General features: G+C 42.8%; 7 protein-coding genes across 7 annotated transcripts; 6 read left to right on the top strand and 1 right to left on the bottom strand.

Annotated features, from left to right (window-relative positions):
- Positions 1-2,716: 2,716 nt before the first annotated feature.
- On the top strand, positions 2,717-3,175 carry VTN77DRAFT_4992 (uncharacterized protein; the record flags this gene model as incomplete). Its single annotated transcript, XM_069421112.1, has 1 exon — positions 2,717-3,175. The coding sequence occupies one exon, from the start codon at positions 2,717-2,719 to the stop codon at positions 3,173-3,175; it is 459 nt and encodes a 152-aa protein (XP_069277174.1).
- A 959-nt stretch (positions 3,176-4,134) lies between these two features.
- VTN77DRAFT_4991 (uncharacterized protein) lies at positions 4,135-4,665 on the top strand (the record flags this gene model as incomplete). The annotated part of the gene is made up of 2 exons (XM_069421111.1): positions 4,135-4,345; positions 4,427-4,665. 2 exons carry the CDS (start codon positions 4,135-4,137, stop codon positions 4,663-4,665), a joined length of 450 nt encoding a protein of 149 aa, XP_069277173.1.
- A 4,438-nt stretch (positions 4,666-9,103) lies between these two features.
- VTN77DRAFT_4990 (uncharacterized protein) lies at positions 9,104-10,435 on the bottom strand (the record flags this gene model as incomplete). The annotated part of the gene is made up of 1 exon (XM_069421110.1): positions 9,104-10,435. The coding sequence occupies one exon, from the start codon at positions 10,433-10,435 to the stop codon at positions 9,104-9,106; it is 1,332 nt and encodes a 443-aa protein (XP_069277172.1).
- A 3,009-nt stretch (positions 10,436-13,444) lies between these two features.
- On the top strand, positions 13,445-13,761 carry VTN77DRAFT_4989 (uncharacterized protein; the record flags this gene model as incomplete). The annotated part of the gene is made up of 2 exons (XM_069421108.1): positions 13,445-13,534; positions 13,591-13,761. The coding sequence occupies 2 exons, from the start codon at positions 13,445-13,447 to the stop codon at positions 13,759-13,761; spliced, it is 261 nt and encodes an 86-aa protein (XP_069277171.1).
- A 244-nt stretch (positions 13,762-14,005) lies between these two features.
- Positions 14,006-14,512, top strand: VTN77DRAFT_4988 (uncharacterized protein; the record flags this gene model as incomplete). Its single annotated transcript, XM_069421107.1, has 2 exons — positions 14,006-14,052; positions 14,113-14,512. The coding sequence occupies 2 exons, from the start codon at positions 14,006-14,008 to the stop codon at positions 14,510-14,512; spliced, it is 447 nt and encodes a 148-aa protein (XP_069277170.1).
- Positions 14,513-14,658: 146 nt separating this feature from the next.
- Positions 14,659-15,582, top strand: VTN77DRAFT_4987 (uncharacterized protein; the record flags this gene model as incomplete). Its single annotated transcript, XM_069421106.1, has 2 exons — positions 14,659-14,991; positions 15,064-15,582. 2 exons carry the CDS (start codon positions 14,659-14,661, stop codon positions 15,580-15,582), a joined length of 852 nt encoding a protein of 283 aa, XP_069277169.1.
- A 6,401-nt stretch (positions 15,583-21,983) lies between these two features.
- VTN77DRAFT_4986 (uncharacterized protein) lies at positions 21,984-22,502 on the top strand (the record flags this gene model as incomplete). Its single annotated transcript, XM_069421105.1, has 1 exon — positions 21,984-22,502. The coding sequence occupies one exon, from the start codon at positions 21,984-21,986 to the stop codon at positions 22,500-22,502; it is 519 nt and encodes a 172-aa protein (XP_069277168.1).
- Between the last annotated feature and the right edge of the window lie 4,015 nt (positions 22,503-26,517).

The following is a 26,517-nucleotide window of genomic DNA, read 5'->3' as shown; positions in this document are numbered from 1 at the left end:
ACTAATTATATTATTCCCCAGTCACGAACAACCAACCGATTGCCTAGCTTGCTTGCGTTGCTTGCATAGAATATTAATGTGTGGGCGAATAAATTAAAAATTAAAAAAACATGAAATAAGAGGCTACATGCAACAGCCTAAGTATGGTGGTGCTCACCAGTTCTGCTCGCGCTCTTCAGGCACTCTTCAGGCAAGCTTAGGCAACTCTTCACCTACCTCAATATTCTTTAACTTAACGTCCCCTGGTCAGCTGCAGAAGTTACATTTGCACAATCTAATTATCAGGAAAGTCTTAATGAGCTGAAAATGATTAAAGTGTAAGACAATGGTTGTAGAGAAAAGCCAGGTTTTCTCTGCTCTTCTCTCTTGGACCTGCAGTTTTTATGGATATTAAACTTGCTTGTACAAAACTGCTTCTGCATTTCTGATTCAACATGAACAGAAAAAAGTATAATTCCACATCTTAATTCAATAGCACTATTAACTTCAATGAGCATGATAATTTAGAAATCAAATGTTCCATTCTTCCTCATATGTAAGTGAAGTATGATTGCACTCTTCTCATCTTTAATAGGTCAGTATAGTAATTCTTCTGCAGGTATTAAATAGGCTGGTTATTAAGATTTTATTACCTATAGTTTTGTTGAGCTACACCCTTAAGCACTTTACCTACCAGACGTTTGAACCTATAAAGCATTCCTTGAATTTGTTGCCAGAGGCATAAAGGACCATATCAAGGATAAGCCCATACCAGTAAGCATTGAAGACTTTGGAAAAGATTTTGAAGCTGGATTAGCTTTAAGGCAAAGTTATAACATCCTAGAGAATGTATTACTACAATCAGAGAAGTATGTCATTTAAAATGTTATTTTTTATGCAACTCAAGTACTGAAATTTATCTAGTGGATCTTACAGGGCCTTAAGGAAAAACTTGGCCTCCCTATAGCTGAAATGGATAAGGATGGGCTATTACTAAATGACCTTACTATGCTGATGACACAGCTATAGTATAGAGATTTCAGAGAGTACTGTAGAGAACATCCTAATTAGATAAGAGTACAACTAAGTGTAGTAATACTCCTCTATTATTTTATATACTGCAAGGACAGGAGAGGTACATAAGTCTGTGGCTTGTAGGGCTCTAGCACATAAGCAGGGAATTAATAAAGCAGATAACAAGTTGGAAGCATGCATCCTGGCTGCATATTATAAGGTCAGGATCATATTTAGGGAAATTTCTCCTCTCTTTGCCTGCTAACTTCTACACCAGCACTTTATTCTCACCATTAAAAGGGTAGATAGTGTGAAGGGCTAAAGCCTTGCTGTCTAGAAACTAGGAGCTCATAAAAAGANGGGGAAGGAAGAAATGAAGGAAGAGAGAGAAAGGCACGCGAGCTGTATCAACAGGAGTCATGTGATGAACAACAAATAGACCAATCAGAAGACGAGAGCAAAGCTGAGTCAGCAATATGGGCTTAGCCCGCAACAGATAGTGTCGCAATGCTTGTCCTAACCTATGAGCAAGAATATGTAAAAGGGTACTGGAGAAAGCAGTAATGGGAGCTCCTGATCCATGCATTTTATGAGATCTACAAAGAGGAAATGCCTCTTTTTTTTAACTTCCTTGTTTTTTTCCTGCCAATTGCATCAGGTGATCATACATTCTGCAACTACTCCTCTATGGATGAAATTCTAGATGCAGCTGAATCTACTGAGATGGTTATATCAGAGAATAGAGTAATTGCCATCATCCATTTCAAGCAGAGTATATTAGAAATGCCAGTATTCTAATAGGTGAGTGAACTGTCTATCAAGAAATCTACTGGAAAGGCCCAAGGAGCAGATGCCTTTGGCAAGAGTTTGCCCATCTGGGCCATCGGACTGGATATGATCGGAATGTCACTGTTCGGGCATGTTGAAGATGGGCTCTTATGGAAGCAGGTAGACTCTTTTGCTAAATACATACCATCTGTGTTTGTTTACTGATAATGGTATAGACAAACCATACTCAGAGACTGCAAGAATGAAATTTACAGGGCAGGTCAAATGAGACACCTTTAGGAGGTTCTATGCATATTCCCCTGTCTGAAGTAGATGGGCCGGCTACCTATCTTGGAATCGAAAGCCAACACAAACACGTCAAAATTGTCGTGAAATGGGCATGTACAGAAATGCATAACTATGGCAGTCACTTCCTGCTAAAGCAGAATTCAAGTTCCAGGAGCAAAGTGACATTGTTGCTCTTGATAAAGCTATGGAGGGTCTTAGCCAGCGACTGTCCATAGCCAAGGATTATGAAGAGAAGCACCAAATTCAACTAGAGCAACATAGAGTTTATAATGAGAGGCAGCAACTTTATATGGAGGAGTTAAGATGCCACTAAAAGTTGTAGCCAAATAATCCTATGTTTGCTGCCAAACAACCAGGAAACGTCCACGAGCAGACCATTTTCCACTACAGGCGGAAGGTTATGCCGGAGCGTGACATTCTGGCTAAGATTCTCCCTATGAAGGTTAGCCTGCGCAGTTCTGATGGACGGACAGCACTCTGAGCGCTTGAGGCTCTCTATATATAAGATTCTAACCTTTAGATAGAAAATGCTTATATGGAAAGCCGATTAAGGAGTATGTCTTCCTATTGCTGACCAGTAATTCCCAATCTGCTGACATGACCAGGTTCCATCCTCATCAACGGTGGCTGCATCTTTATTGTTGCTATGGAGCTTGACTCCGCTATACCAGTGGAAATAATTTTGCTGAACTCTGTTTTGACTGTGACCGTTGGTTTGATAACCGACCAGTGGGAAAGTCACTGCCAAGGTCATCTCAACAGACCTGAGGAGTTACTTCGATGTGACCTATTGATGTTTTGCAATGTCCCAATCAAGGCAGGCTACTGCCCTTTCTGCATGGGGAACACTGAGTTATGCCCTTCCGAGCAGATGAAGCAGTTCGTTTCAGATGCAGGTAAGTGGTACGACCATATTCAAAGTCACCTTAAGAGACTGGAAGGCAATTTTACTTGTCGCCACCCAGCATGCTCAGTGGAATTAGAGACGCTCGAAGAGTTGCAGCATCACCTTGTGGATATCACTGTTATCAGCCCCCGCGTGGAAAGAAAAGATCAAGGATCGAGTTTGAAGAGGATGATGATGAAAATTAGCATAGACGAATAATATCTAAGACTATTGACTTATGGCGAGATAGATACATCTTGCCACACTTCTCCAACCTGATCGTGGTTAATTAATTCTAACTAGTGGTTTCTTTTCCCTAGACCATGCCCTCACTCATTACGAACTGCATCTTGTAATATCCCTAGTCTTCCTCGTACACTGGAGGCACTTCAAGTAAATACACTTGCCTTTGAACACGATCAGCAATGCTCGCTAGCGAAGCCCCATATTTTCCGGTGCTGATATGGCCGACCTTTCGCTGGAGCTGCCTGACACATGTTGAGGTTATGGCTATAAGCATGTAGGGGAGAAGCTTCTACAAGCACCACTATAGAAGACGATATGATGATATGAAGGAGACTTGATTCCTGATTCTAATCAGATGTGGGAGATCTGGCGTATAAGCCTTATTGTGAGAAGCGGGGTATTTGGCTTCAAATATGATGTATCATATCAGCTTACATGACTACCGAATCCAGTTAGACCGGTATGCCATGAATTCCAACAACACACTCAAGGGGGTCTGTTGTGTCTCCTTTCTCGGGAAATAATCGTTCTTGAACTTCTCTAGTCACAATCCGTGTTTCTGATGTGACCAGACCATATTTTGCCAGACCCATTCCCAGCACATAGAATTCTGCCATCCGCGAACCTGAAGGATTCGGATATAGTCATCTTCATGTATGGGCCGAAGGCTATCCTTAAAGGAGGGATGTAAGAATCTCAAAATAGAAACCCTGCCGAATCTTCCGTTGCATCAGTTGCATAGAGATATGCCGAGACTAGCCATCAGCAAAACCCCTGCCAGCCACATCATATGACTATTACTGTACCAGCCCCTCATTTCGACTGCCTTAATTAATCTGGGAATCTACTCCCTAACACCACACTTCTTCCAACCTTCAGCTCACGAATACTCGCATTATCAGACACCAACTTCGTACAGTACCTCATCAATCATGGCTGCTCTTTGCATCCCCGCAGACGACAGAATCAGAGCTGTCGAGGAAATCATCAGCTATAAATTCACTGATCCCTCTGTCCTTCACGAAGCACTCCAAGCGGCAGGCTTCATCCTTCCCGACGGGAACAAGAACCTGGCTCTTGTCGGAGATGCGGCCCTGAAGCTCATCCTCGTCTTAGATGGGCATGGGAGAGGTGCTTCTAGAGGTGAGAAAGAATATCAATATAGTAATTTTAAAGTCAGAGTTAATTACGTCAAAACCGGGCTAACCCTTTGGTTGTTACCAGGAAAGATCAACAACATCATATCTACAAAAGCCAGCAATGCCCATCTCGCGGATCAGGGCTTCCTCAGGGGCCTGGATAAATACGTATATACAAATCCATCCCAGGGGAGCTTTGTCTCAGATGGGGTCATGGCTACCACAATGCAAGCAATTCTTGGTGCCATCTTTCTCGAGAGCAGTCAGGACATTTCTGTTCTCCAGAATGTCGTAGCTGTCTTGGGTCTGTCTTGGCCTGAATAATACTTCTATTAGCGGTAATGTTTTTTCCACTCCCCATGCATGAGTTAAGTTGGAACGACTGCGCGAGTTAAGTGACTTAAGACTCTAGTTATTTACCGCAGGGGCTCTCAGATGCCCCTTGCTATGGCTGGTTTACGCCAGTACGACAATGCGCGAAAGATATTCAATGGTAACGGCAGCCCGTGCCAAATGGTCTGTCACAGCGTCGTTGAATAAGCCTTTGTGCTTCTTCATAGTGGCGTCTACCAGCTACTGCAAGGGGGCTTCTAAGTGCTCTTGCGGCTGAGAGCATGCTTCTTGAAGCCACGAAACACAACGTTTCATCGGCCAGGATAAGGATGGAAACATTCATGGTGACCATGTACTAATTGGCAGTCTAGGCCAGCCGTTCGGTAGTAGATAGATAGTATTCGCAGGGAATAGCTTCATCGGATGAAGATAAGCAGATTCGAAAGGCCAAGCGCACTTTTTGGAATTAGAAACTTATTGTGATCTAATTCAAACCCTTATTCCAATGAGAATTGCTCTTTGAATATTTGAACCTCTGGTCGAAATCTCATGTTATATCCTAGGTATAATTTTTTTTTCAGGGCCTTCAGCTCGTATCGAATCTCTCCAAATAAGGTTGTAGAACTAGAGCCATGGAGTTTTCTCTAAGGAAAGAGCTATTCCATACAATGATCGCCACAGGATTCTCTATTAGTCTCACATACAAATACAACCTGCTGCGCACAAGATATGCGGTGGTTCCATCACGAGTGCTCGAAGAAGACGTAATGCCAAACACACTGTGGAAGGAACTTCTCAGAGGAGAGATCTTCTCTATATAAAATACTCTATGGAGAGAATTTCTCTCTAGAAGGAGTTAATCACTCTATTCTAAAGGTTCTCTAGAAACAATAGGATCCTCTTTCTCCCGCAGCTTGTCCATTCGCCGCCTTTGCCATAATGCCCAATTTCATGCTAGCCAGCTCTTCTGTTTCTGCATAGTTCTGCTTATCAAGAATACATGCGTCTGGAAGCAATAATGGCACGTCTCAGTGTCAATGTACTTCTTAGGAAAGAGGGATAAACGTACTGTTCTTCTAAGGTCCAAACGCAGTCCTATAATTCTTCCACTAAGCGATTCAGACTTTCAACGTTGCAGGGTTCATTGAATTGGCCGTCATAGTAGAGGTCTGGAACATCTTCCATAGATAGTGTGCCCTGCTTGAGGCTCTGATTTGCAGCTACAGACCCATCGTTTGTGGCTACCTCTCCAAATAGGGAGCTGTTATCGGAAGCATTTAATAATTCGAATTCCAAAAGGGCAAGGTCTTCGGGATCTGTGAAACCTATCACCAAATCCACATTCAAATCATGCAAAAACGTCTCAAGAAACTGTCATCCAGGTCTTGCTCAATTGCGATCTTTCAACTTGTTTGTAAAGCATCTAAGCAGGCTACTCATGGACATGATCTCCCCCAGTTTATATGGTCGTCTGCTGGCCCAAGCCGCCATTATTAAAAAGCAGCAGCGTAACGCCCACGCAGTGCTATCAGTGGGTTCAGGTGAAGTTCAGGTGAAGGACGCCTGAAGGGGTGAAGACAGGGCAGCAACTAGTCAAGGGGGAAAAAAATAAATTTAACATACAACAGCATAAGTATGGCAGTGCTCACCGGTCATGCCCGCACTAGAGTTAGCACCTGGCTGCCCTGTTCAGTCTCTATTCAAGTGATCCTCAGGAAATGTTCACCTATTTTGTTTATTCTTCACCTGAATATCGAGCACTGACGCCTGAATAGTCAAATCATCCTTTTTGAGCTTTGATGAGCTGAACATTCATCATGATTAAGATGCCAGTGACACAGTCTACAGTTCCCCTGATGGGTACACATATCTTGTGATGGCCCAGCTCATATCAACTGTCATATCGACTTCTCATATCACGTGGGTGGTTTCCCGATTAGGCAAGGGGTCATTCACTTGGCCACGACATCAAACATCTCCTCTTACAGTCTTCGTAGTTTCTCTTCCTCTTCTTCTTCTTCTTCTTCTTCTTCTCTCTAGCTTTGAATATTTGTTAGATAGCTGCCAATATGACTCATTTACCTGAGCCGTGACATATCTCTCCTCTCTCTTTTCTCTGTGGAGTTTCAGTTTTCTACATGTGTTATTTTGCTTATTAATCTTTCAACAATCTGCTGTCCACTGTCATTCATGTCTTTTATCTCATAATGATATTAAAGAAGCATAATCCCACTGCTTAATACATCCATACTATTAACTTTGATGATCATGATAACTCAGAAATTGAGTGATCAGTGCTTGATCATATTAAAGCATAGTAGGTAAAAGGTCAAAATTAAAATTCTAATTAGACCTCTATGAACAAGCACGAATCTCTTAGAGAGGAAAAGAAAGAAAGTAGGTGCAGCTTACACTTATATGAGAATATATAACCTAGCGTCCTGCGCTGGTACTAAAAATGGAAAAAGCATAAATAAAGAAAATGGAAGAAGCGTAGATGAAAAAAAAAAGTTTAAGCATAAAGCCTAAATCATCACTACTTGGAATTCCCACTGCAGATATCTTCATGCTTATCAAGGCAGCCGCTGCTTTCGAGTTAGATTTCCGACATCGATTCTCGCCTTGGAATTGTGACTGGAGATATGACAATGAAATACCTGGGCTTATGTCCAATATGCCAGGGTCATGGCCTGCAGTCTCGTAACGGCACTAGGTTCCACTGCCTCATGTTTCTAAGGCTGATTACACAAATGCCTCGGCGCTCTCTATTACATCAAGTACAATCAATGGCACCCTCGTATCAGAGCATCGATAACGTTTCCTGATAATGTCTCTGAATGGCATATATTGTCCTTCCGATCTCTGTCTCCATGAAGTTTTCAGCGTGGATGCTATGGATGATGGACCATAACACGGGCATTACCCGCGGCTGTGACTGAAATAGCCACGGCATTAGCTAATTTTCACTACATAGCTGGCTTTTTAGAACTATGATAGCTTGATTCTTGTCAGAAGCATCCAAAATCAGTCTAGTAGATCTTTTGATACATTTGCGCTTAATTGGTAGAAAGGTAAAGGTGATGAAAATAGCCGCACCCCAGTGACTGGCGCACCGCCCAAACAAATTGTCCCATTAGGATCCTCCTAAACCTCCAAGCTGAGAGAGTTTAATCCATTTTTGCCTTTGAGATCTTCATTTAGATGCAGGTACGATTCATCTTAAGTAGAAAGTACATGCTGTCATAGTTTCGGTCCAGTACGTTGATATATCTTTTTTGAGGAGATCTAATGTCTCTCGCTTGAGTTGAAATAAAAATTAAGAAATATGTTCAAGAACAATAAAGAATACCTCCTTTTCTCAATGGACATGCAGAATGTATACGGTGGCTGACAAATTTATTGATAGATCTACGCTGCATGAGTCTAACGTGTATAACCCGTTTAAAATGATCCCTTGCATATGCGATTTCACAATCTCATGGTGGTACTACGGCAAGGGGTCCCGAGCATTCAGCTGAAGGGGCGCCTAAATGGGTGAATAAAGGCGGCGTGGGATTCAACCCAGGTATCACGGGCAAAAAAAAAAGAAGAGCATCAACTACAACATCAATTGTATGTTGGTGCTCACCGGCTCCTCTTCCATTGAGAATAGCGCCGTGCCGCCGTATTCAGGCGATCCTCAGGCAACCCTCTATAATATTCACCTGAACCACCTGAACCGCCTAAACTGCCTAAACTGCCTGCCCCTCCGGTACTCGTCCTAGACATTGTAAAATTTTCTTATGGGAAGTTTTAGCAATCAGAGTCTGCAGTCAGGATGTTGGCTCTGGGGTCCCTCATAGCCTCTATTCCTCTACCCAAAAGCTCCTTTACCCTCATATACATCATTAGCCGCCGTTCTTTTCGTACTCTGTTTTTGCAATATGGTATTACCTTTATCATAATTCATATATACCGTTAAGTTTGACGACCATGATAACTCCAAAATCAAAAAAAAAAGCCATTCTTCCTCACATGGAAGAGAAATATAATGAAACACTTCTTCTATTTGACAGGTGAATATGGGCATCATCTTTTGAAGATTTAATATTAAGTATGGTATCTCGGCGTAGCTATATTTCGAGACAAAATGAAACATGCAATAATATACGGTCATATCTCCTACGGAGCTACAAGTGTAGTAAAGCTCATGTATATTTCGAGAACTAATTACCCAGGACACTTATCCCGGAACATGGGCAAGGACTGTAAAGGCAATTGGGGGGGGGGGCGCGCAAGTGGTGCAACTGAACTAGACAGGCAATATAACCTCTGCTCCCATTCCTGCGACCCAGCACTTTTGTCTTGAGAATCCCGGCTGTTCCTTTGGACAGACCAACACCCACCACATTGAGGTCGCAGAAATGGATGCAACTCTAGGTCCCGCACTCTAGCCCAAATTCAAGGAACTGAAACGAGAAGTTATATCTCCCGGTCCGCTTTCTGACTTGATTGCAACACCTTCAAGTACATCTTCAATTGCTCCTGCAAACCTCAAAAACGCATTGCGCAGTGCCTTAAGCTCCGTTTGAACCTTGTCTTCATAAGAATATGATAGGTTGAGATCGCGGAGGAAATTGAATAATTTGTTTTGAAGCATTCTGGCAAGTTTCTGGTGCAATGACGAAGCCTTGAGCAACAACTCAAGGTGATTGAAATAGCCGCTAGTGGAAGTCTCATTGATTGTCAATGATTGATCTGGCCACGCACCAGCACACCAACGTTTGAAGACATCGTTAGGGAGCCAGTATGCCTCATCTTCATTCTCACCCCGCTTTATTACGGCATCCAAGAGCAGGGATGCGTCACAGCATAGCCAAGTGATATCGCTTTCGCTTAGATCCGTTTCAATGTATCTCTCTGTGCAAAACGAATAAATGCCGAAGAATTTGCACTTTTCTAAACGTTCGGTCAGGGACGTTAGAATTAACTCCCATCTCTGCAGCAAATCGCTGGATAGGCAGAGCATCTGACGGCGGCAAAAAGTTCGTAGCTCCGTCATCCATTTCTCTTCTTCCCAGTCCTGCCGCCACAGAGCAAAAGCTTTGGTAAATTCTAGAATGAGTAAGCGGCGAAAGCAGCTGTAAGTCGGATTATAATTAATCGCGAAACTTGGATGAAACGCGTTGACTCTAAGTAGCGATAACGATAATGATGGCCCGTATGTCAACGTCGGCTTGTCGAAACATTTGCCAACCCCGATGCTTTGAAGACTCTTGACTAGCTCATTCTGAGCGTCGCACTTCCAACAACAGATCACGACATCGGGTTGCTTAGCGACAATCATCTCAGCAAACGTATCTTGGGCGTCGTTGATAAGGTCTGCGTCTTTCACAAGCTCATGGAGAATTGGTATTGCGTCAAATGTGCTCACATCGTCGAAGCCCAATTTTCTGTCGCTCGCGGCGGAGACTAAGTCCTTCACTGCTTTAAGACTACCACAGCTGTCTCGTGCCGAAACGAAACCCGTGGAGAAGTCCTGCTTCGAAGAAGGTCGATATAAAGCCACCACGATTCCTCCTTTTGAGTCGGGTCTTGCCATCTCAGTGGCAAAATCAATTTCACAGACCGGAACGTTCCTATCTTCCTCGTACACAAGTCTTGATCCGAATTCATAGAGAATCCGTAGATGCCCCGCATTTTCGTCACAAGGTCGTTTGATCTGAGCTCGGCGAATGATCCGCCTTAGCCTGTGGTCTATCGGAATTCCAAGACACTCCATAATAATTGTGTAATAGGATATTTGACTCAAGGTCCGTGTGAATTACGACAGTATTCCGTAAATCTATCTCGATGGTTAGTCCTTGTTCTATAGTCGAGATCACTAGGGGGGAGGGGTTGCAAAGTGGAATTTCAACTCTCTTTGAGACGGACGTACCATGCGGCTGAACGGGCGGCAGTTGGAAGCCTTTCCAGCAGACTACGTGGCACCAGTCTCAGCGCAAAGATGATTCAGACGCGTCAGCTCGAGTCAGGGATAAGATGCGTGATCATGTGGCAACTGTACAGAGGCAAGTTCAGCCGTGCTACACCCTGGCACTTCTCGCTGATTCTGCCAGTCACTTTCTGCCAGTCTGCCTTCAGCCACCAGGCTTCCTACCACCTTCCCGACTATACCGATAGAAACAGCCAGGGTGACGATGAACGGTGGTGATAGGCAATGGCGTTTATGCCACAGTTCCGGTGATACAGACATCCATGAACATGCCGGCATAGATAATGTCACAGCCTGGGGTGGAGGCAGTATGACGCAGTGAACGCCTTCATCAACAGTTGCCTGGACGAGGTCATCTACTGCTGCTGCCCCGATAGATTTTTAGTGCCAGGGATGTGCTTGCTTCTCCTACGAGCGCTATATGGATTAAGGAGATCTCCCCGGCTTTGGCAGAAAGACCACGGCAGATTCTTAGTATCGCAAGGTTTGAAGCCGGTGCCCGAAGATCTTTGCATTTATACGGACAGGAATTTGATTATCATATTCTTTGTCAATGAGATCATCATTTTCGACAGACAGATGAATGAGCTGAGATAAACCAAATTTACCGACTCGATGATGAAGAAATACCCGATAAGAGACCTTAGAGAAGTCAAATAGTTTCTAGGGATTTACATTATCCGGGACCGTCAGAATAGGAAGCTTTAGCTCTGCTAGGGCTCCTATATTGATAAGATTATGTGCCAATACCATTTGGAAGACGGTAAGAGGCCAGTGATACCAATGAACCCGGCTGAATCACTCGAACCGTATGAAGGAAAGGCCTCACCATCTCAAGTTCACAATACTAGGGCAAAGTCGGATCTATCGTATATCCAACAATTATAATAAGACCAGATTGTGCCTGTGCCGCAAGCAAGCTATTGGAATTCCTACAGAATCTGTCACTAAGTCACTAAGAGACTGCAGACCATGTGATCAAGCATCTAGATAGCACAAAGACCTACACTATTATATACTCATATAAAAAGCTTTATGATTGCCTGATTTATGGAAGCAATGCTGCATTTGCTAATAATAGGGATTACAAAAGTATAGAGGGCTTTATTCTTTAAGCTCTTTAGGGGCCTCATTGACTAGAAGTCTTAGAAACAGAGGATAATGATGATATCGACTACTAAAGCTGAATTACTTGCCCTAAGTAATACTACATGCAAAGTCTATTGGTAAATGAGGCCATTTAATGCCATGTAATTTGATCTGGAAATTGACATAGAGATACTATATGATAATGCCTAGACCATCAGTTTATTAGTCAAAGAAGAACTAGAGTTAGAAACAAAGCTTCACTATATTAATATATACTATCACTAGCCTTGTTAGGAGGTGCAGGAGGGGAAGATACAGATCTAGTAAGTACCCATAGGGGGGACGCTGGCTAATGGTTTGACCAAGATTCTCCTATAGTAGAAGCATCAAGAATTTGTAAAGATGCTTAGTCTTGTCAATATTAAACATCTACTGGAGTATCCCAATTACTAGATTAGGAAGTAAGAGAGGCTTTAAGCACTAGGGGAGTATGTCAGAATATGAAAGGGTTTCCCTAACTCCCTTTCTTATGCATATGAATTACCTAATTAGGTATGAGGTCGATGCCCTAAAACCTCCCCTATATCATACTTCTGATATGCCTAGTTTAGTATAGTAGATAGGCCTCCAAGAGGTCTATAAGAAGGAGCTTATTCTCCTAGTTTAGAAGAATCAGAGATCAAGAAGTTGACAAGATTCTAAGAATCAGATTAGTTATTAATAGCCTAGAAGATCTTCTCTGACACCAACTACCTAACTAGAGTTTAGAAAAATAATAATGACAGGAGTTAACAACTCAATCGCAAGATCCTATTGCCTTTCCACCCTATTTCTCTCTTTCTGTTTTTTTTTTTAAAAAAAATTATTCTGTATAAAGTGCTCAAACAACATCTTTAGTTAAGCCTTTGCTTGAGGGAATATCCCTGATATAGCAACTTAATCTCTTGAAAAAATGCCTTTATCTCTAGTAATGCAAATCAGATTAGGCTCATTAGGCTCCTTAGGAGCACTGATTTTAGCCACTTATAAGTAATAGTACTATACATCTCTTTAATCTTCTTCCTCTACTCAAGTGCCACACTTTTTAACCTAGTTGCTATAATCTCGCAGCGACTCCTGACTGGACGGGAGCTGTTGGGAGCACGTACGGTATGTTTACCCCTTCAATTCTATGTCGCACTGTTGGAGAGATACCTAACATATTAGTCTATAGCACGCCCTGACGATTGCCCCTAGCATGTTGCCATGATGGCAGCGATTGTGATTTGCATGGATGCCAAAGAGATGAAACGTTGTCAATGGGAGATTGGTTACTACCAAATTGCGATTTATTGCGTTGTCAGCACTACCGTCAAATTCGGAATTAGAAGTTCGGGTGCGGCTGAAATCATCGGCAGCACTGTAGATCTCCATCCAGGTGATTGGGTTTGGGGTTGTGGCTTCGATGTCCGTATGACGCAACTTTATGATATTTAGGGCATTGGAAATATAGTATGCAGCAACTAGAGTTTTATTATTTTATTGTAGCCTATTGCTTGCGATTATGCAGTCCACCGAGCATATCCTCCTTTTGTTAGATTTGGAAAGGTTATTTGAGGTTGCGTAGCTAGGACCTAATACCCGAATTAGGAACCGGCTAATTGGCAAAAATGCGGCGCAGCATGTTTGAGATACCCCTCATGTAACATCCAACTTCACTGCTACAGTATGTTGACAGAATACAAGGACTTGACTGACACTGAGCGAAAGATGCTATTAAATTTACCCTTGGAACTTCTCGTTGCGATTATCTCGGAGGTATGCGACTTCCCAATTTGGCCATAACCAACAAGAACGACTAATAACTGGAACAGTTGACGGACAGAAAGGACCTCAAAAACGTGTGCGAAGTTTCAAAGCATCTCTACTCTGCCACAGCCCCAATCCTATACCAATCTGTTTCTGTTCTGTTACAGCGGACGATGATCTACTCGACTATATTGAAGTGGAAGAACTATTGCGCGCAAGCCGTCGCGAAACGATAAATCTCCTTCACTACACAAAGGATATTCAAATCTCATCCCCATTTCGTCGCAGGATTAGGGAACGGTGTCTCCACAATAACCCAGACTACGACCATGATGAAGATGATGAATTTGCGGATGACGACCAACTCGACGATGACAAGCTTGATGATGACGAACTTCACGACGAAAAAAACATGGATTGATGATGATGATGACGACGTCGAGGGAGAGAAGGATTTCCGACGACTAAAAAAATATATCGATGTCTGTACTAATAAGGTGTAAAGAGGGCGGACTAAGAAGCTTCGCGTAAGTTGAGGCCCCTTTGATAAAGAAATTTTTGGTGTTTTATACTAACGGTTGAGGAAGCTGGCAACTAGGGACTTGTGTTCCGGCTCAAATTCTGGGCCACAATGGTTATCTACCACTAAAGCAAAAAGGTCTTGAATCCATACGTCTGGTAACAGACGGTAGTTGTCCATGGCATGGGTACGACTTGAAAGAATTCACGAAACTCAAGAGACTATCGTGGACTGGATTGAGATCTAGAAATGACTTCCTGGCTCTTCGCGAGTGTTTAGAGGTGACATCGCATCAACTGGTTCAGCTCGAGCTAGATCCTCTCAACTGGGAACAAGTGCGTGATTATATATTTGCCGAAGAGGGCGACAAACTTCATTGCGTGGGATATTCTAAAGCTTCCTCATGGTGGCGAGAAACTCGTCTTCCCGACTCTGCAGCAGCTTTCTATATCATCGGTTTCCTTTGAGTCTGCCCAAAGGGAGATGGCATCTGCTTTTGATTTCAGGTCGCTCCGTTCACTAAAGCTACGTTTTTGTCCCGGTTGGGAAGAGTTTTTGCGCCATGTCAGCTCCTCACAACAACCGATCCGCTTGAAAACGCTAGAAATACAGTATGACATTGCATGCTATAATGGAGACGATGACGCGTCAGCAATATCAGCCTTTCTGGAGGGTCATTGAAGGCCTTGAGGAGTTTTTCATTAGTACTAGTTCGCCTTTAGAAACACTGGACATTTGGCGCTCCATGCTACGGCACAAGTCAACGCTGCGAAAATTTGTCCATCATCAAAGAGCCATAGATTATAATGACCAAGAGCCGTGCGACCTACCTGATCTATCGTTTATGCCTGATGATATCGTGACGTTGAAGAAGGATTCCTCGCAGAACCCTTTCAGTGGTCTCGACTTGGAATGTATTGGAATTTGCTGTATTCCTAAGCTTTTGGTATACCCCGCCCTGCAGATCCTAAATTACGAGTGATATAATAAGCTAACACTTCCGACTCTACTGTTATAGAAGCCGATAATCTCTCCACTTACAAAAAAGAGTTCCCTGAAGGTCTTGCACATCAGGCAGTCAGGCTCTGATCTCAAGCGCTTTCGAAGTTGGGGAATCCGGTATGCTGTTTCTGCAGCCGATCCGCACGGTGAATCGGATGAAATGGATTCTAGCACCAGTGCGACTGGCAGCAGTGAATCTAGTGAAGACAAGCGTAGTGGCGAATCGTTATCTAAGGAAAAGAGATTTCCAGAGATCCCAGAGGCTCTTGACAAGTTCGCGCAATGGGCATTTGGACACAAAGGCTTTCGATCACTTCAAGTACTTGCCTTTGGCGACTTCTCCTATAATGGACGGTATTCAAGGGGCAATGTGTTACTTTGCAGAAAATCCGATTCGGCTCAAATGCAGCAGGGCGGTCTTCCTGGCAAGAATTATCGACATCTTACAAAAGGTGATCAATCTCTGCGGGACCTGCTACGCAAGTACTTCCATGTTCTGCAAGCTTGTCCGACTGATCTTCTTCTGAAGGATTGATGACGGCAGAAATAGCTAGCAATATACATATATGTTCCTTTCCTAAGAATTAATATCCGCCCCTCTATCGATGAATTGACACGCAATGGCTTCTTTCTCAGATTCGACGGCAAGATGCAAAGCCGTCTCCCCGAACGCGTCCTTGCAATTGACGTCAACACCTAAATCTAGCAGTAAATCAACGACATGCTGATGGCCTCCAACGTAATCTACAAGCGAGATGACCAGACAAGCGAGTTGGCCGCCTCCCCACCACCATTAATATTCAAAATCAATTGACTATCAACACAACAAAAAAAAAATGACAGAAGTGACTAGTATAAAGTGAATATAAGAAGGTGGCTAGTAGAGACTGAGCGCAGAAAGAGGAAGGAGATTTGGGGAGGATGACGTTCTTGCGCCTTCTGCTCTCCTCGCCTTCAGTCACTTCCAACCAGCCACTTTCTTCCATTAGCCCTCTGCCATCCTGCCAATTGCCCTCCCCAGATGTACACTGCCAGAACTAGCGAATAAAGATGTACAGCTCGAAGGCAGTTCAAAAACACCTCCATCCTGTAACTAGCATCTAATTCATTTAGCTCCAGCTTTTCCCACAGGGCTCTTAGAGTCCAGAGCCCTTGAACTGACCAAGATCAGTAACCGGAATGAGACCAGTGCTGAGTAGAAGATGCGCCTTAAGCTCAGAAACATCAGTGATTTAGGCTGGATTTCAATGCCAGCTCCCCGATGATACCTGTAGATCTTTGGTGTTGCCCTGCATTGCTGAGTTCCTTATGTGTCTTGCCTTCTGCCAACCGTGCTCTCAGATGAATGGAAAGTTCTGACCGTGTAGGAGACGCAGGGTCGATGTGATGTTTATAGAATTCAATTACATCCGACCTTGCCAGCGCTCTGATGCTTGCAGCGTCCGCTTCATGCTGGAAAAGGTCAAAGTACTCAGACTAGATATGTGACCAATACTGGCAGCTCTCTGATCTCGAATCCTTGACTTCTGTCAATCTCTCATCGATGATACTGCGCCTGCGCTAACTCTTCACTGGTCATGCTTCCCAGAGTTTCCGCAAAGTTACTCAAGAAGGCATCAATCCGCGATTTGAGATGCTCCACGGTCCATGCGCTCTGGATAGTGATCACGTAGCCTATAGTGGTGAAAGAGTAGCTGGCACCGCTAAAGACAGAGTATCCAAGCTGTTCCTTAGTTCGCAGCTGGTCAAATACAGGGTCTTGTATCTTTGAGTGAACAATAAAAGCTTTGCCTGAAGCATGTGGTCTGAAATAGTCCCAACGAAGAGATAATATCGAATGCAATTGTTACATCTTCTATGTCCTTTAATGTGTGCTCATAAACATAGTTGCTTCCTAGAAAACTATATTGCCGTGTATTATAGCGGATTCGGACGTGTGCTTGAAGTCAGCCAATAACAACACGCGGACGAGGAGTTTAGAAGCAGGGAAACTTTAGCCGAGTGGACGCGTCACACACTTCAGGGGTGTGCAGGGGAATTGGGTGAAGTTCAGAGAGGTTCAGGGAGCTTCAGGTGAAGGGGTGAAGTTGTAGCGGCAAGAGAATCTAACCCGACAAAACAAAAAATGAAAATAAAAATGAAAATAAAAACATACAACAGCTGGGATTCGCTGGTGGTCACCCACCCAACTACTAACCAGCCGGCGTGTGGCTTAAGTACGGCTGAGCGGACGGGAAGCCCTGTTTTCCACACCCTATGGTCGTATGTACCAGCTTCCTCTTCACCTTTGAATTATATTGGGATGGTTTATGGTTTAGGTAGGTGTATGTATGTGTCGGTATGATTTATATTTATTCTATTGGTAGGGCATGCTCATGTACTGTATACATACTACCTGAGAACAATAACATGGGAAGTCAGTTCTCTACTATCCCTAGAATAAGAATAAAAAAAAGACACAGGTTACTGTATCTTCCTTTGAACTGAGCCTTATGACCAGTCCATTTTCAGTTATAAAATCCTACTTCCCCACCCCCCCCTTCCCCCGGAGATGATGATTCTCTCTCTGATCGATTAATCTTCTGTATTATTAGATCTACTGTCGAGCTAGGAGTTCTAGTTTAGTCAACCCCATGACCAGTCTCCTCTACGAGTTATGTATGAAAAAAAATTAAGCCGCCCCATATAAGCAAGCAAAATATCATACAATGCATTAAAGTAGTGCAACCATACGATTTTTGGCATTAAGTCTATGTAGCTTTTTCAACTTATAAGAACCACCATGCTAACAATATGGTTACTAATTATCATATTGTCATCAAGTTGGCCCTGTTAAAAAAATTACACTTTTATAACTGCGGGCTGTTTCACATCACACGCTATATTATAGACTTTTAGTCCAGCCGTCTGTCTTCTTTTTTTCATTTAATAAGCGAGGAGCCAGTCGAAGACTAGAATAGAGGGAGATCAGATTTCAAGGCCAACGACTACTCTATAGAAATGAATAAGAAAGATGGAGAAAGAACAGAAAGATAGATAGGCCTTTTATAAGCCATTTTGCATATTCGGTAGATTTCTATCGCCATTTCCTTGTCACAGGTAGCTTAGCTAGCTGCAGGCTTCACAGGCAGATCGCAAGCTCCCAGAATGCTGACAGAGCCTAAGTAAGTGTCATTTTTAAGCACTATTGAAGTTTTCTTTTCTGTGATTTAAAGAAAGAATCTTTTATCTAATCTAAGCCAGATAAATCTAGAATTCTAGATGATTTGCTTGAGCCATTATCATCTGATCAGCTTTGTGTGCTGTGCTGTTCACCACTGAGTATATTTGCTCTCTCTCTCTCTCTCTCACACACTCCACTCCAGTCTTTGTTCGCATCAACTTTCTGACCTATAAAAAAAAAGAAAAAAAGGAGAGATCTTACGGGATCTTTTTTCACCCTTACAGCCATAATATAATATAACCAGTAAGATAGATAGAGATCTATTAGTTTCCACAGCATAGTAATATTTATTCTATTTCACCTTTTTTCTTTGTTTCACCTAGCTTATATACACAGTTACCTATGTCTACAGGAACTTCTGCCAGCCCATACATACAGTATATATAGTCTTTTTATTGAAATCATTCCTTGTCTAACAGATCAGCTACCTTATGCAGGAATTGTACCTAGTATTATCACATATGTCACCTGAAACTTTTTCCAACCCCAGCTAGTTCTTTACCTATCTAACTATTATCCTTCTCCATAATCACTCTTTATAGAGTTTATCTTTTTATCTTATGGCCACACACTGTATCCCCATTATCCTTCCAGTTAGATTAGACATGAGACAATCCCGATTTGGCTTTTGCTGTTAGTGATATGTAGCAACTCTGCTGATTTGCATAAGGACGTCTGGGCTTCTCTTTTATTTTATGGAGATATCTTAGCCTGGGGGAAATAATACAACTACTAGCAACTAAAATTTGAATACATTGCCTGACAAGCACCAGTAGAGTTTAGAATGTCGGGATGTATTTATGATAACAACCGTTAAGGGGAAGGCTTGGCTTCTAGGAGGTTTTTTTTTTCCAAATTGAAGATCGTATATCCCTAATTGGCCTGAGAACACACGCTATAGATAGATTGATTAGTGAAAGGCTCGAGGACCGGTCAGTCGTCAATAACCTGAGGAAAGAAAGGTCAGATTAAATTAGTCAACTCAAGAAAGAAAGGGTATCTTGGCTCTAGAGAGCCGTCTTTCTATAGATACTAATATTATAAATACATTCTGATGACTAACTAAGTTGTAAAAACTGAACTTGACTTCTGCCGAGAGAAAAGAACACTCTTCTGATATATGTACAGTACCTACGCCATAATGTTCTATCGACTAGGTAGTCTGTAGAATTCAAAAAAAAAATAATAAAAAATAAGCGCCTTCCACTCCGTCAAAAATTTATACAGTCATGAAATCCAATTCAACCTTATATGCATCTCCAGTTAGCTACCTCATGTCATTCTTCTCCATTCCAAAGTAAATCTCTCTCTCCCATTCCTTCCCAATCTTCTCTCTCCTTCAACATCTTCTCCTCATCTCTCACCTGGAGAATTAATCATTATACGCGCACAGAGAAGCAAATAATCTGCTATAAATCATGACCATCATACCAAAACCATCCAGTCAGTCGCTGCAAGACCGACACAGGGATCCAGCACGCCGGAGACACAGACGTGATTGTCCATGGGTTAGAGTCCAGATGGATTGGAGCAGATATAATCATCAAGCATTACGTTTGTATTGCTGCCTGTCAGTATGTACATACATACGTATGTATCTACCTCCACGAAACCGGTGACAGTAGAGGTTGGACGAAGGAAAGGATAAGAAGTCCATGGTACATCGCACAAAATGAGTACTGTCAAGGCGAACATTCCATTAAATGCACTGGCTAGTATGCTGATGCGGTCACCTTGTATCGCTGTGTTGAACAGACGACGCTGAGGTAGCCGGCGAGAACAACACCCAGTGACAGAGAAGACAGATTTGACAAATCCATTTGTTTTGGTGTTTTGTTCAACTGCTCTTGTATTTATACTAATTAGCAGCAGCAGCAATCCATCATTAAAACAGCAGAGGGTAGGAAATTTAATTGAATACGGTGATGTAAATAAAAAACGCCACTATAATCCTTTGTAATTCTACTTGGCCTCGCTCACTTGTCTTTTAAGCCATACTTAAGGCAACTTAGGCAAGACATGGAGTCCTGAACCTTGAGCCATTCACATCCTGCAGATTTTAATTAACAGCTCTCTCACTTAGATCATTTTACCTTTCTTATAAGGCAGTTCACTTATAGAGGTGTGAAACAGTACTGTACCTAGTCTCACAGGTGCGATTGATAATAGCTACTAAGGATATTGAATAGCGAAAACAAGTTAGTACTATACTATATGTATATACGTGTTCTGGGCTCTACATTGAAAAAGTAACTAAAACGGAAAAAAGATTCTATTACTCCTGCTGACACCTGGTGGCCGTGCGAAGGTCAGCCTATGTCCTCCGCCACACCTATTCTTACCTACATACGTTGATTCACCACATATTGCCAATTGATAGAAAAAGTAGACGATTCTGACATTAAAAAATAATACAGACACGGTTTTAGTGCGGCCGCGATTGGTCAATGACCAATTTCGAAATTGCAGCCTGCAACACCGTGATCTTTGTATCTAGTACCCTTTTAGGCAGTCAGATAGCTACCTAGTAGGTAGCCAGGCCTCTCGCTAGGCAGCCTCTAGGCCTGCATAAGGCAACTACTGAGGCCCACTAAGTCTGACCTCACCTTCTGGGAAGCACTCAGAATCACTAAGATGAGCACGTTCTAGGCATCATTCCTCGCTACAAACTAGCGTAGCCAACGTCTAGCCTTGATCTACTGCCCCAACACTCCAAGTAAAAACATCACCATGATTACCTAGGCACTTGTAACACGAGTTTGTAATGGAAGATTCAATTCTAGACTTACCATAACCTTGAAGAAGCAATCGCCTAACAACACTCATTAAGCATCCAGACTACCCGTCATTTCGTTCTTTCTCCCCTTAGCCTCGGATCTTCGTTAGATAGTTGCCGAATAGAACAGGTTTCTGTTCGTCAGCTGTCAAGGGTAGGTACAATTACCTAACTTCTAGACTCGCCCTGGTACAATGTTAGGTACATACCTAACTTCCCGACTAGACTCGCTCTCTGATTGCGCAATCTCAACAATATACCCATATGTACTCACCATTAGATAATTAATCTAGAACCAATTGCCTCATCTTAAAATTTTTCTTTTCCTGATTGACTTTTTTTCTGTCTATTACCCCATCATGTGTTAACGCAACCTAGGTGTAGGTACCTCTAACTACCCCTAATTGAGTTCAACTTTATAGGTGCCTACCTAGGTAATCATGATTTTCCCCTTATTGGGAAGTCGGTTCTAGAACCTCATCCAATTAAAACCTAGTTCTAGAACTTTTTGTGTGAGTGACGTACGGTACAATGGAGTACACATAGAGTGAGCGTCATCAACATCATATGAAGTTTGGATTTTTCTTTTTGTTACTATGCCTAATAGGTACTGTACGAGTACGACGTCACCCTTATCACGATACTAATACCATTGTCTAGGTGTTGAAAAATGGACAGAGTAAAAGTTATATAAACCTCCTCAATTCCCCCCCTGCCAAAGAAATCAAAGAGAAATAAGTCTTGATCGTCGATATATCTTACTTCTTCTCTTCTAATTAAATCAGTTGATCTGTCAATCAATCCAATCAGTCAACCCAATCAATCATCATGCGTTTCACTGAGATTGTCCTCCTCGCCCTTGCTGGCATTGGGTACGTTGAATTATTTCCAGTTTTAGTTAACTTTTAACACTTTACTTCCACCGCATCCTTTGATAATGATCTTTATCTATCTGCTATCTGATGGACTAATTTTTTTATATAGAGCCGTCGCCCTGGCAGCCCCTCAAGATGCCAAAGTAACCGCCGTTGCTGCTGCTCCTGCAGGCGCCAATGCCGGATTCGCGCCTGACTGGCACAAAGATGGCAAAGATGGAAGGGGTCGTGACAGGGAGGATCGTGACAGGGAGGATCGCGACAGGGAGGATCGCGACAGGGAGGGCCGCGACAGAGAGGATCGCGACAGGGAGGATCGCGACAGGGAGGGCCGCGACAGAGAGGATCGCGACAGGGAGGGCCGCGACAGAGAGGATCGCGACAGGGAGGATCGTGACAGGGAGGGCCGCGACAGAGAGGGCCGCGACAGAGAGGGCCGCGACAGAGAGGGCCGCGACAGAGAGGGCCGCGACAGAGAGGGCCGCGACAGGGAGGGCCGCGACAGGGAGGGCCGCGACAGGGAGGGCCGCGACAGGGAGGGCCGCGACAGAGAGGGCCGCGACAGAGATGGTAGGCAGTAATGGTCTAGACAATTGCTGTTGGACCAAGAAGCCTAGCCTGCGAACCAAAAAAAAAAAGGAGTAGGAATGTCAACAGCCTACGCCTAGATTCGATGCGAATGTCATGAAAAGAGAGCTTACTAGGGGGTAAGCTTTGCTGACTTAGATCTAAAGGAAAAAGAGATAGAAAAAAGAATGAAATAAAACTGTCGCTCGTTGATATTGCTTATAACACTGGTAGTTGGTTCCGTGCTTCGCCTTTAATATTGAAAAATAACATAGTCGAATAAAGTTCACGATGATGTCGAACCTCAGTAACAGGCACATTATGGACTAACTAGATAGCATCACGAGCTCTCGTTAGTTCTGGAGATTGCGCTGTTGTATATACCTGGCTTGGTACATGTGTGTGACTATTCGAAGTCCCATTATTGAGGGCTAGGGCTTAGGGCACAGATCTGGGCTCGTATCACCTTCACGAACTTCGTAGATTTCGTTCTTTTCCCCTTCCCTCTCTAGCTTTGGATTGTTCTCTTAGATGGCTGTCAATAATACGAGCGGTTTTTATCCTCATATTGATAAAGCCATCACAACTAGGGTTGCCGCGAGCTGAATCTGGGATACAGCTCGGTTTGTTGAGCCCAGATCTAATAAGTAGATCTGATTACTTTAATAGTACTTAGCCTATAAGTATAAATCTACCGACAATACTCGTGATGCAAAGTTATTTCATAAGTATGTCCGAATGTTGAACGCTGCACTGGCCTATATCTCTATCGGTTGCAGGCAGGATCCTCAGTTGTGACCTCAGGAGGGCCTTTATATCTTTTATTTAGCTACAGGGGACCATTTACTATATGCAGGGTCCATTATCTGCTTCAGAACCTTCCCATGCACAGTTATATTTCCTTGACCCTGACGAGGCCCTTGGTCGGCATTTGGAGAAGCAGCCAATGCCTGCAGATATACTGTAGGAGCTCAACCTTTTCTTCCGGCAGTACAATCTGTTCTATCACATTTTTTATCAAGCTCGCGAGGTTCTTGAGAGTCATGCAGAGCAATTGCCATTACGCTTAAATCCTCAATTACGACTGGTCGAAAATACAGCCGGTGGTCACCAGTACAATCTTCCTACAGTGAATCATGAGTTAGCAGCTTTCATGCCCGAAATTCCTTTGGAATTTGGGAATATAAGCTCCTCATATAATATACAATTATTATAAATATTATTTATTATAACTCCTAGTAGCCGTCAGCGTCTAGGAGTCGTCGGTGGTTGTGATCTCACCCATGAATTCAGCAAATACAAGAGACAAAGGAAGGAGATGGAAGCTGATGAGCCGTGCTGGTTTTTAGGTTTTAAAATCAGCCTGTTTTCTTATATTCTGAAAATTTTCATAATCCTTTCTAATCGCTGTTGCTGTTTCATGTCATACTAGGAGTTCTAGTCTAATCAAAATTCAACCATTCTTATCGTCTTTGTCGATAGATTGGTACCACTGTCATGGGCTTACCTTGTTGTGATTCTACTATAAGGGCTTAAGACTTTAAAAAAAAAAAGAAGAAGGAAGGAAGGAAGGAAACGGGGGGGGAAAGAAAAGAAAAGAAAAAAGAAAAGAAGAGAAAAAGATATCATATGCCTCCCTTAACTATCTCGCCCTTGTAAAGATAAGACTAAGTAGTATTAATAAATAGTACTTTCAAACCAGTTTATAAATTGATAGCTTTATTATTAATTCTTATAGGATAGGTAGAATAACAAAGACTTTAAGGATATTTGTTATTAATCAATGACTTATTGCTTGCCTCATAATATTACGGCATTATGGAAGCAATATTATGGTCGAATCCAGGGGGGAGTCGATTTAATCATAAGGAGCTAGCTAATCATGGCTTCATCCATATAATAAAAAATGATATATGGTAGACTCCAGCACCGCATTGAGGTGCGAGCTCATCGCTGGAAGCCTTACTTTTTTTAAAAAAAATTCTTCTTGCATTACAGGCTGACAGAGGGCCAAAGGTCCAGAGCCATCTAGAAGGAGACATAAGACTTTATTTAGGGGTGCTTTGCTTTGCTACAGGTGGCTGGTCATAGGTATTTGCGTTTTGTCCCAGGTAAAAATCAATTCAAGCCTCCCTCGCTCCGCTCGGGGTTTTATTTAGGCTTGGAAAATAAAGAAAAAAATAATTTACATGCAACAGCTGGGATTCGCTGGTGGTCACCCACCCAACTACTAACCAGCCGGCGTGTGGCTTAAGTACGGCTGAGCGGACGGGAAGCCCTGTTTTCCACACCCTATGGTCGCATGTACTAGTGATGAATATCAAATGAATTTAAATACAGGCTGGATCAGTCAGATTCCATGACCATGGAAGGTCAGGGCTCTCTTTGGAATTTTTGTCTTAGATCAGCCATATCAAGGGGCAGCTGACTAAGCTGCGCTAATTGCTGACTAACTAACCAGGAATTAACTAACGTAATCCACAATCGAGCGGATCGCCACCTGTCAACGCAACTCATATAGAAATTGAAGTTATTCAATATGCAATTATACCACTAATTTGCACTGTAAAGGCAAAAAAGCCCTTGAATTAGAGGGCAAGATCAAAGCTGCAATTTCTGCTTATAAAAAGAAGCAAATTCCTTCAATTAAAGAAACTGCACATCTTTTTGGTGTGCCATATACTACCCTATAGTCTCAACTCAAGGGATGCCCTGTAAGAGTCAATTTATGTGCAAATTTATATAAATTGACTGCAAATAAAGAGGAAATGTGTTACGCGCTGGGTCCAAACGTAGTCGCAGATACTCAGATTGGTGGTCAGGGAAGGATCAAGTGAACCGAACAGGTTCTTCACTGTGGTCGAACAGACCGTAGACCGAACAGGTCAATGCCGAGCAGGCGACGATAACAATCGATAACAACAGGGTCACTGGCTAACTGCCAAAGATAAACAAGAACAAGTGCGACTAGGTCAGAGGCAATGCCTACTAAAGCTATACCGAGGTATACCAGTAGTAGTAAGATGTCTTACTGACCCTCCAAGTAAGTATCTCAGTAAACGAGTTGTATTGAGCGCGATCGAAGGGAAGACTAGATACATGAAAGTGTTCGTCCTTTTATAATTCTCCATCCGAGTCCATTTTGACGTCCTTACTATGGTCGCCCCGTTAGTTCCTGCGTCCTTTTCGTCCTTGGTCTCATCTTTCTGCGTCCTTGGTCCCTTATCTTATCAGTAACTGCGTCCCAATCACGTGACCTGGTTTCCTTTAGTCCTGTCTGCCTTGCGGGGTCATGTTTCATCATGCGCTGTTGTGTTGGACAGCCTCCTATTTTGTTGGTCCGTAACAAAATGCTTATTAAGTGGATTCTGGACCTAGATAAGCATGGATTACCTCCTTGACCTGCTTTTGTTAAAAATATGGCTAATCATCTTCTATCTTAATGTGGGTCACAAAGTCCTCCTCCATAAGTTGGCAAGAACTAGATTTTTAACCTAGTAAAATGCTGTAATAAGCTTAAAACATAATACTTATATTAATATAACTATGAGCATGCTAAATGTAAAGATAGCAAGATAGTCTACAAGTGGTTTAACTACTTATATTGTTGCGGGCTAAGCCCATATTGCTGACTCAGCTTCGCTCTCGTTTTCTGATTGGTCCATTTGTTGTTCATCACATGACTCCTGTTGATATAACTCGCGTGCCTTTCTCTCTCTTCCTTCCTTTCTTCCTTCCCCAGCGAATCCTTTTTATGAGCTCCTAGTTTCTAGACAGCAAGGCTTTGGCCCTTCATAATAATTTAAGCAGCAATAATGAAGAAGGAATATCAGGATTTACTTACTGCATATAAGAAGGAGAAGCAAAAGCATCAAAGATCTAAGAAGAAGATACACCATAAAGGAGGAATTACTAGAGAAGAAGCATAGGATCTCATAAGGTTAAGAGATTAATGTTACGGACCAACAAAATAGGAGGCTGTCCAACACAGCGATGCATGAGGAAACAATACCCCGCAAGGCAGGATCA

This window comes from Rasamsonia byssochlamydoides (assembly GCF_041956645.1).
Source record: "Rasamsonia byssochlamydoides strain NRRL 3658 unplaced genomic scaffold VTN77scaffold_36, whole genome shotgun sequence".
NCBI classification, from domain to species: domain Eukaryota; kingdom Fungi; phylum Ascomycota; class Eurotiomycetes; order Eurotiales; family Trichocomaceae; genus Rasamsonia; species Rasamsonia byssochlamydoides.
Note: the sequence above shows the minus strand (reverse complement) of the source record. Positions and strands in the feature narration are given on the sequence as shown.